The sequence below is a fragment of the Scatophagus argus genome, chromosome 14 (assembly GCF_020382885.2).
Source record: "Scatophagus argus isolate fScaArg1 chromosome 14, fScaArg1.pri, whole genome shotgun sequence".
Lineage (NCBI taxonomy): Eukaryota > Metazoa > Chordata > Actinopteri > Scatophagidae > Scatophagus > Scatophagus argus.
Genome location: NC_058506.1, coordinates 8,881,760 through 8,891,827, shown reverse-complemented (window position 1 = coordinate 8,891,827; position 10,068 = coordinate 8,881,760). Strand labels below are relative to the sequence as shown.

The 10,068-nt window shown below is 39.8% G+C and overlaps 1 protein-coding gene across 1 annotated transcript; it reads left to right on the top strand.

The window, feature by feature from the left end:
• Positions 1–89: 89 nt before the first annotated feature.
• cchcr1 (coiled-coil alpha-helical rod protein 1) lies at positions 90–9,159 on the top strand. Its single transcript, XM_046410783.1, has 19 exons — positions 90–300; positions 629–920; positions 1,012–1,179; positions 1,319–1,436; positions 1,660–1,854; positions 2,482–2,645; positions 2,746–2,860; positions 3,058–3,168; positions 3,737–3,880; positions 3,970–4,080; positions 4,347–4,453; positions 4,611–4,723; positions 4,823–4,895; positions 5,697–5,815; positions 5,925–6,113; positions 7,413–7,514; positions 7,682–7,821; positions 7,924–8,062; positions 8,154–9,159. Exons 1-19 carry the CDS (start codon positions 231–233, stop codon positions 8,285–8,287), a joined length of 2,604 nt encoding a protein of 867 aa, XP_046266739.1. The 5' UTR covers positions 90–230; the 3' UTR covers positions 8,288–9,159.
• Positions 9,160–10,068: the final 909 nt, after the last annotated feature.

Below are 10,068 nucleotides of genomic sequence, written 5' to 3'. Positions count from 1 at the left end.
ATTTTTCGGAATGTTTCCGCATTTGTAATTTAACGAACGGATAGTTTAGGAGTTAAAAGTTGGACGACAAAAACAATCCAAACGCGGAGCTCTAGGGGTTACCGCTGTGTCACGTCACTAAGGCAACGACGAATGACGTGACTCGCGGGAGAACAAACGTTAACAGTGAATGCCAACAGCGTCGTACAGTTTTCCTGTGAGTTTCCAGTTCCCAGTGATATATCTTGAACATGGAGGGACATAACTTGGGAAAGGAAAGGCTCATAGTACCCACAGATTTCACCTCACCAGCGGTTTCAAGTAAGTTGCCTGTTCTAGCCGCATGTTTGGTTGACATATACTTGTAACTTCAAGGAAATGTTGAGTTTAAAATAATGTTAGCAAGCTAACGTTAGCCTGACTGTTCCACACTAACATGCTTAGTCTGCGTTTGTCAGCTAATCGTTAATCAGTTGTTAACAAGAAAAGAAGCTTGTATTCTGAGGGAAAAGTTTGTCATGTTTATCTTGGTAACTTCCTTGAAAGCTCAGTATGAAAAACTCTACTTAGGAAACATCGGAAACGTCGTATTGGTATAGAGATACACATGAATAGTGTGCAAAAACGAGCATTATTTTATATTATTTAGGGAACATCCAGAAAGACCTGGTACCCCCATCGCATTTCACGTCGAGTGTCCAGTTTGCTGGACCACACAGAGGCGTTCAAATACCCGGCACAACTCCACCCATTCCCCTGATAAACCAAGGCGTAACATCAGCACCGTTAGGGGATCCCAGTGCTGCCAATCCATGGCTTGTCATTAGTCAGGCCCAACAAGAAATCTTGGAGCTGAGGAAGGAAAATCAGAGGATGATGTTACAAGGAGAAAGCATAAGAGGAAGGATCCCTATGGATAACCCATCAAACCTTAGGACAAGGTATCCCACAGTGTGTTTTATATGGTCAAAATTACTACCTGTCAGTTTTGGGGCATATTGGAAATATAAACATTCCCTCTTTCGCAAACAGATGTGCAGAGAGAAGTGAACAGTGGTCCGGATGGGAGTCAGAGTGGCGTCTTGAGGCAGAGAAGCACAAGGGAGAAGCTGAGAGGCTGAAGAGGCAGGTGAAGACCCTGGAGGACGAATCAAAGATATGCAGGGAAGAGATGAGAGACAGAGATGGCACTGTGAACAGGTCAGAGATATCCTTATGTTGTTATTCAATCAAGTCATCTTATAGTATGGTCTGATATTCTCTGTGTAACTAAACATTTCAAAGATTAGTGATGATTCATTTTGAACAAGCTTAACATGGCTTGACCTTTGTATTACAGACAGAGCCATAAGCTGAAAGCATTGCATGAAGAGCTATGCAAAGCTAAGACTGAACTCAGCCAAATCAGAGAGGACCTTGTTCACAACATTGCACACAAGGAGAAAATAAGCTCACAGGTAATACTATTTACTTACAAAACATTTCATTTCCACACTGCTGACAAAAATCATTTGAGAATTACTGACGTCTTGTAAATTATTTTGCCTGTTTGGAGTTTTAGTAATCTTGTAGTCTTAGTAATAGCTTACCATCAGCTGCCAGTTTTAATTTAGAAGGCTTCTCTATCACTGATAACATATAAAAAGATTGTTCATTGTTTAACATTTGTGTTTCTTGCAGCTTGAAAGACTAAAGGAAGAGTCTGCTGAGGAAATTTCAAGGCTGAGGAGAGATGTAGAGAGGAGCAAAGAGGAGGCCCGGGAGCTTGCTTTGAAGGCTGAAATGTGCAGGTTACAGGCTGAGGAGGAGACTAAACAGCAGACACTTAGACTGTCAGAACAACTGGAAGAAATGCACAAGAAGCAGGAGGCAGAGGTGTGTAGTACAATCACTGCAAGGAAATTTAAACCCTTATAAACCTTGTTCAGGTCAAGGCCCTGCATCCAAGCACCCATGACAGCAAGGCATCTGCTTAGCTGAAATATCTCTGAGCAGAACACTGAGCATGTAGCAGAGTGCTTTTCTGTTACTGACCCTTAACTCAGAACAAGGGTGGGCGATTTGGCCAACAATAAGATCACAGTCTGTTTAGTCTCAATCACAATGTAAATTGCAAGCTTTTTTTTTTAAAGCCCTGTAGGTTATATGTAAACTTGTTTGGTCATTGTATACAATATGCCATCCAAGGAACAGCCACGTGAAGTAATTTGTCCAGTCAACATAGTTATCTGTTTGGCTGCATCATTCTATTGGTTTGTTCACCTAGCACACATCTGCAGGTCAACAAGGTTATGTGAAATCTGGAAACAGAAGAAAAAGGACATTAAATGTTGCAATCTCTATGACTTGCCTGAAAAGATGCCTTTAAGGTCAATCTAAAATCATCAGATTGCCCACCTGTAACTCTGACCTTCTTTTCACCTTGATCTCCTTGGAGGTCAGTGAAATATTACATCATTGTTTCGACATGTCTTGAAGTTTCGATTGTTTCTTCACGTTCAGTTAAAACAGCAAAATGCCTCCCATCGTGCAGAGTTGGACGCAGCAAGGAAAACAAACAGTGAACTACAAGACAAACTTCAATCAATGACTTCAGAAGTGCTGCAGCTAAAACGCACTCTGATGGAGGTATCTACTGAGAGAGATGGGCTGAAAGAACATTTCAGGTGCCACATTCAATCTAAAATTGAAGAAAGCTAAACAGCTATAGCACTTTGTGGTCAGATTCACAGATTTTTTTTGGGGGGGGTGTGGTTTGTTTTTCAGCCAAATGGGACAAGCTTTTGAGACACAATCAGCAACACTGCACAGCCTCAGAAATTACATCGGCCAGCTTGCCCCAGAGAAAGGAGAGAAGGAGCGATTAAATGACACTGTTGAGGTGAAGGCAATACAGACAGTATTGATTGCAATCAGCCTACTGTTAAGTAAATGCTTTATTCTAACTTAAAATCTTGCACTAACTTAGCAGGTTAAAGAAAGATTTGTGGAGCAAATACGTGTCTAAATCTATGAATTAAATGTATGTTGTGATAACTACATGTGTATTTTTTTATTCTTATATTCACCATTTATTAGAGGCTGAACAAAGAGAAAGCAGCTCTTCAGATGACCGCAGAGCTTCTAACAGTCAGGCTTAATTCTGTGAATGAGATACTCACCCTCCAAGAAGAGAAAATGCTGAAGAAGGTGAATGTTTGCTCTTTACATTGTAATGCAAAGTACATGTCTGTGCTTATAACACTGCTGAGCCACTGCTTTCTTTGAGTCGAAAGTCTAAAGTTGGGATGCACTTCATGGATCCTGAAGATATTCATGCAGGCTACAGTTTTTGAGACTGATAATGTAGTGACTCAAGACAGGATGGCAAAGCCCTACAGGTCTAATTCAAGTGACTGAACTCTTGACCTGAGGGAAAGAATCCAAATAAATATACAATATGATTCTGCAGGTGTCAGAGCATTTTTCTTTCTTTTGAAGTGCATTTTGGTTTGTTTGAAACAAACAAACAGAAACTTGAAATTTCCTTGAGATAGGTATTGGTCTCACTGAACAACTTCTATTCTTTAGATTCTGATGATGGCTACATGAAGAGGAGAAGACTATGTGAAAACACTTCTGGTGTTGTGATAGTATAGCTGTGGGATGACAGGAATTTGAAACCTTTTAGTATGCTTTGGAAGAATATCAAAGCTAATTTGTTAGCAGTAGTGTTAAGGTGTATATGTATTTACCATACATGTGTATGTTTCAATAGACCTCAACAGACCCACTGGTGAAGAATGGATCTGAAGGCCTTCAAGTGCTTCAGCTCTGGAGAGAGAAAGTTTTCAAGTTATGTGTCCAGCTTCGCTCAAAGGACATTGAGCTAAGAGGGGAAAAGGACAAACTTCTTTCAAAAGTGTGAAAACAGTCATCAGCTAGTATACCACAGTGCAGTCATGCTCACTGTGTAGGAAACTGTGTTTAAATTGTGGTTCTGTGTTTTAGGTCAGATCCATGGAGCAGCAACTTGAACAGGAGCAGCACCAGGCTAGTGTGCTCCAACACACTTTAGATGACAGGATAGCTCAGCTGCATCTGGAGAGAGTAGAAAAGGAGGTTAGTACCAGAGCAACTGATGTGATTTACGTGGCTGTCTGAAAATTTGATGATGCACAATAAATGTGGGGCCGCTTAGGAAAGTGATGAACGCTCAAACGTTTGTACCAACGCACAGAATGCTGACTTGATGAAAACTTTGCTAGGTTCCAGTAGCGGTTGTAGTTTTAATAACAGCGGCTGGGACCAAAGACATTCTCAAAACTGAGCATCACAGTAGATTTGTGTGACATACTTTATTATATGGATGTGTGTTTCCTTCGCAGACACTGAAACAGGACTTGGTACAGGCTCACAAGGAAAATTCACAGCTGAAGTCACAGAATCAAAAAGCAGAGGCTCAGCTTAAAACTCTTACAGAAGCAGTGCATAGGTAAGAGATATTTTAACTAAATTCAAAAATGAGAGGATTGGTTAATAAATTAGCAGGAAGGAAAGGAATTGTAAAATAATTGTTCCTGTTCAATGTTTCATTAGTTTCATGACAGTTGGACTGCAGTATTTTCACACATTCTGGCTGTGCCTCACAGGTTCAGTCTGGCATTTGAAGACAAGGTGGCAGAAGTGGATGCAGCTCAAACAAGGCTCAACACTTTAACCCAGAGGTTAAGTTTCGCTAGGGGACGAGTGGAGACAATCCAAGGTGCTATTATGACAGAGCTTAATGTACTGATTGCAGTGCATCAGTTTGAATTGCAATTGTCTGGTAAAGAAAATCCATTACAGTGTTTTTGACTTTCAGGTTTAGTCATGAGGAGAGCTGCTCTGCACAGAGTTCATCAGGCCAGTAAACAGGCAGAACAGGTTGCAGACAGGTATGAGGTTGCACATTCGCGTGTCATTTTTACGTGTTGAATGCACCTAAACAGTCTTTACTTAACCTGTGCAAAAGGCAGCTTTTTGTGTCTCGCTTTACAGAGAATTTCATCTACCATTTTGTTTATACCTGCAATTAACTGCCAATTATGTTTTTCAATGAAGTGATCACAGTCATTTACTTCATAATGATAAAGGCAATGCTTCATGCATGTTGCAATTATTCGGGAGCCCAGAGTGATGCTATAAAAGCGCTTGCTAATTCTGATCGGCAGTCTCCAGTTTCAAAATGTTTGTTTTTTAAAAATGAACTGAAGAATGTCCAGCATCTTTTTGCATTTTGTTTGCATATTTGCTGATTAAGTGATTAAAATACATCATTACTGGAAAAAATAAATATTCATTTCAACAAACAAAACTTTCAGCATTAATGCAGAGAAATAGTACCCTAATTCAAAGAACTGCCAAGAGCCTAATGTTTGAATAGGTATATTGCTTTGCGAAACATGCCTAAATGCAGCTTTATTAAATTCTGACATAAGGCTAGACATTATGGTTGAAATCAGTATCATGATCTTAATGAGAATTGTTTTCTGATAGATTGTCAGTATATTACAATATGACAATTGTATACAAAGTCGGTGTTGTCTGGGGTTATTAGTCTCCATGTAAAACATTTGCTTTCTGTCTATTTACAGTTTGGCTTTCTTTGTTATGCGCTGTGCAGTTGATTCTCTGCTTCTCTGCTTGACTCTCTGCTTCTTTATTTGTTCTGCCATCTTGTCTGTGTTGCCCTGCAGCATCACAAACCTCCAGACAGAGCTTAGTTTGGTGCGTGAAGAGAGAGACAAGCTCACACAGGAGCTCAAAAGAACCCCGGAGCTCATCGATAAAACTCTGGCTGATCTAAAAGAACAGTGTGAGCACTCTTACAGTTCACAGAACACCTTATTTTTATGCATTTCCTGTTGGTGATCTATGTTTTGGTGATGTGTACCTCTCACTTTAGCTTTGTACATTTTCCTTAGATGAGAGCAAACTAAGGCAGCAGCAGCAGAAGCTGGAGCAGAGCTTGATGGAGGTCCGACAGGCTGTGGTTGGCAGAGAGGAGGCCGAGCAGAGCCTTCAGCAGATTCAGGCCCAGCTGGATGAGAGCAATGTCAACCTGGAGAAAGTCCGCTCTGAGCTGCTCAGGCAGCAGGAGCACAGCGAACACGGTGAGGCAGCGGCTGCCGCATGACTGTTGTTCAACCTTGACTTATCCAGGGGAAAGCAAACTCTTTTTCAGAAATGCCCTTCGTCACAGTCTCCACATTTTCACACCTGGCCACATCTGTCTGCTTGGTAGCTTCACTGGAGCAGTTGGAGATTAAATGCTCAAGAGCACCTTGACAGGGAGAGTTACTGAGTTTCCCTAAAATGTTTTGTCCTAGTGGGTTCATGGATTCTATGTAGCCACTTAGGAAACGTCTTAGCTTTAAAGGTGCTTCAAAGGATAAGAGCACAATTTTTCCAAGTCTTAAAACAATAGTCAAGTACCCATATGAACATTGAAACTGAGTTTGCTTGCAGTAATCAGTTCTCCTGTTCATACTGGCCATTAAAATATTCCACCCTATTGCACTTTTAATGTAAGTAATGCCTGACAAAATTCGCATTATTTGTTTTGTGTAAAAATGCTTTGTAATGTTTATTTGAAAATAATATGAGGCTTTGGTCATTTGGTCATTTGGTTAATATGGCAGACATCCAGCTGTCACTGTGCAACATTCATCTGTAGTTGTGTTTGTCCAAGTTTAGTATTCACTTTCTTTCCACCTATGTACAAGGGAAATATTTGCCTCTTTAACTGTTAAATGCACCACCAGCTTGTCACTTACTGTGTCAGTCAGACATTTTGTGCCAGGCATGTAAGGTAGCGTCGGTGGTTTAAAGCATTTTTGCTACAGCTGACAACAACACTATGAGAGCAGTGAAAGTCAACCACAAAAGTTGGGGACAGAACAAAAACAAACAAACAATGACCTGAAAGTTGCCATGAAGCTCTGCAGAACTGAGGGGAACCGAAGAGTCGGCTGATGACTTTCTCTGTGGGTTTGTCACAATGAGCGAGTCCTTTCGTATACATGCTATCCACATTGTTGGATTTAATATCCTTTAAATGCCAGGTCTTACATTTGTTCACTGTATATTTCTCTACCTTTACTGAAAAAATGATAAACAAATATTTGCCACCAGCTGTAATTTAAAAACTAAGTAGAAGTGATTTGTTTTTTTCTGACCTTTAGGCTACTACCACCCTGCTATGTTGCTATCGTGGTTGCATTGTAATTGTTAAATCTCATACTGATTCAATCAGATCCCTTTCTTTGAAGGTCTTGCTGTCTATGAGAATTCGCTTGCACATATAATAAAATCCAGTTTGTCTCCCAAGGTAACATATACAGCATTAGATTGTGTTTGTCATTGTGTGAGATGCTGCATTGAAGAGTGGTGTATTATTTGTTCCCCTTCAGCTCTGCAGGAGAGAATGTCTGAGATTGAGGATCGCTGTGCTGAGAAGCTCAGAGAGATGGAAGTTCAAGTCAATACTGCCAAACGAGAGCACACCAAAGCAGGTAGCAGGATTAGCACCATGCTATTTCAGCCCACAGCAGCTTGACATAGGGGGGCTGAAGTCATATCTGTAATGCAGTCTGTGATCTAATAGGATTGGCATTGTTTACACAGTATATATAGCAACATTTCCCTGTGGCTTTTGATCTGTCTGTATTGTCTCTTGCAGTTATGACTTTGCGGCACTTTGAGAGAGAAGCAGCAAGGAAACAGGATGAGATGAGAGAACATTTGGGGCACGGACACACAAAGAGGGATGTCCAGAATAAACAACCGATGGAGATGGAGAAACACAAAAACCTACAGCTGGTAAGAATTTTTAAAGCAAAAGACATCTGAAAAATACAGGCTGAAAAATATTGTTTCTGTCTTCATGTGCTGGTGACCTCCTGTGTCCTCAATCTGTTCCAGGCCACTGTTGCTGAGAAAGGACTGATGAGCGAGTACACAAGCACTCACACACAAGTGCTACAAAATCCTGCTGTACCTCGAGAAAAACCTTCAGAGAGGAGTTGCCACGTGGGACCAAGAGTCCAACTAACTGCAGACGGTAAATACTGTCTTAACTTCTCATGCGTCAGACGCTTAACATTTACTCAGACATGACTGATCTGACCAATGGCCTGTCTCTATCCTGTCAGAGAGACTCCTGTCTGTTTTGGAGGAGCTCCATTCTCTCAGTGCTGCAGTGGTAAACAGCTCTGAGGACTCTGCGGAGGAGGAAGAGGGACAGAATGACAGCGTGGGACCATCCACAGGCAGTTCACACAGCTGATACCTGACGATGATTCACTGGAGCCACTGAACACACCTTTAATTTGTACAGAAGTTAGGGAGTGTTTGTGCTTTAGGAGCCAAAAAAAAAAAACTGTCAGAGGAAAGAATTTGTTTGAGCCAAACCATAAAACCATGTATTTGATATTGCTGCAGCACCAGGTGTATAAAGCTGTCTAGTGCAGACACAGTATGCTTAAATTTAAATTCTTTCAATACATCTTCTCTGTCTGTCTCCAAGATGTACTCTACAAATATTTATGAAATCTGCTCAGGCACTCCTCAGCTGAAGTGGAATGAAAGGTTTGGATGTTTATGTGTTTATGTCAACGTCTAGAGTTTCACTTTCAGAATTATCTGTTTCTTTATCATCTTACTTGAAGTAAATCACTTCACGCAGTAAAACTATGATCCACACTTCTTTCACTTATTTTAGATAATAGTTCCCTGGTAAATTGCTCCCAGAACAGCTTGATTTGTGCACACTGAATCAATGAAGTGCTTTAAAGCATAAGATATCAGTCACACTGTAGCAGATAAGTTGTATGAAAACACATTCACAAGAGGACCTATTTATATTTTATACTACAGATAAAATAGGAGTATTTATGTTTAATACAAATAGCTGAACAGATGGTAATTACTTCAATAAATGCAAATATGTGAGTAGATTTTCAGTTTCAATTAGCTTTGTATCAGATGGCAAAGAGAATCCTGCCAGTAAAAATACAGCTGGCATAGTACTCACCCTATTAATGTGAATGGGAGGCTGCTCTGTTGACTTCTGTTGCCTGAAGGTTTATGTTTTTCTTTGTTATGCGGAGACGTGTGTCTTCATTTTTGGTGTGACCTAATAAAGTATTATGTTGCTAATTTTGCGGCAGATTTGGAGAAATATTGATGAGGGAATTCATGATTTCATATGAATCCCAATTCTGTTTTCAGCGGTGAGGTCAAATCCCATGAAAAGAAGAGCAAGAGAAGTTACATTTAGAAATATAATGTGATTTTTGTATTAAAAATCTGGATAAAGGTTCAAGCTTATAGTTCGCTGAGAATGCAGACTTTATAATGATGAAGGCGGTTTTAATGCAAATTGTGCATTGGCCCTGTTTCTCATTATATTACAAAGGAACATTTGGGAAGACCTGTATGATTTCATATTGAAAAAGTCAGTATTTTCTATTTGAAGTTCATTTATAGAGGTCAATTTTAAAATGGCATTGCAATCATAGGATGGATGATGATAAACATCACGATGGACCAGATAATTGTGCTATTTGTCAAGTTGTCATGAGTGCTAATAAATTTTGCAATAGATGGAAGTTTCGAGCCTCTAGGTAAAAACATCTCATGGAGAGACGAGGGAGAACAAAATGAAAATACTAATAAAGTCTGGACTTCCCTACTCTATTTTCTTAGAAGATAAAAAAAATAATTTGCAAGGACACACTCATGGCTGGAGAGGTGATTCATCATGGCAAGCTGAGGATGATTGTGTCAAAATAAAATTTTTTAAAGAATATTATTGGATTTCAGCATGCTCATAACAGCAGGTAATGTAGCTTTTGTGTATCGTATATTCAGCTTCTGATATAAAAATTCATGTCATCAATGACAATGAAATATGTATGATCATGAGAAATCATTTTAAAGAAAGTCCCACCAAATTTTACATGCCATCTTTGACCATATACTTTTTGTGATGCACTTCAGATCACAAAATGTATTAGCATCACCACATTCATGTAGAAGGCGGTATTCGATGAATTCAATGTAAAA

Coding starts and splice junctions, on each gene's coding strand:
- cchcr1 (XM_046410783.1), top strand. CDS start 231: ATGGAGGGACATAACTTGGGAAAGGAAAGGCTCATAGTACCCACAGAT. Junction 1,437..1,659: donor AGGAGAAAATAAGCTCACAG/GTAATACTATTT, acceptor TGTTTCTTGCAG/CTTGAAAGACTAAAGGAAGA. Junction 7,822..7,923: donor AACACAAAAACCTACAGCTG/GTAAGAATTTTT, acceptor AATCTGTTCCAG/GCCACTGTTGCTGAGAAAGG.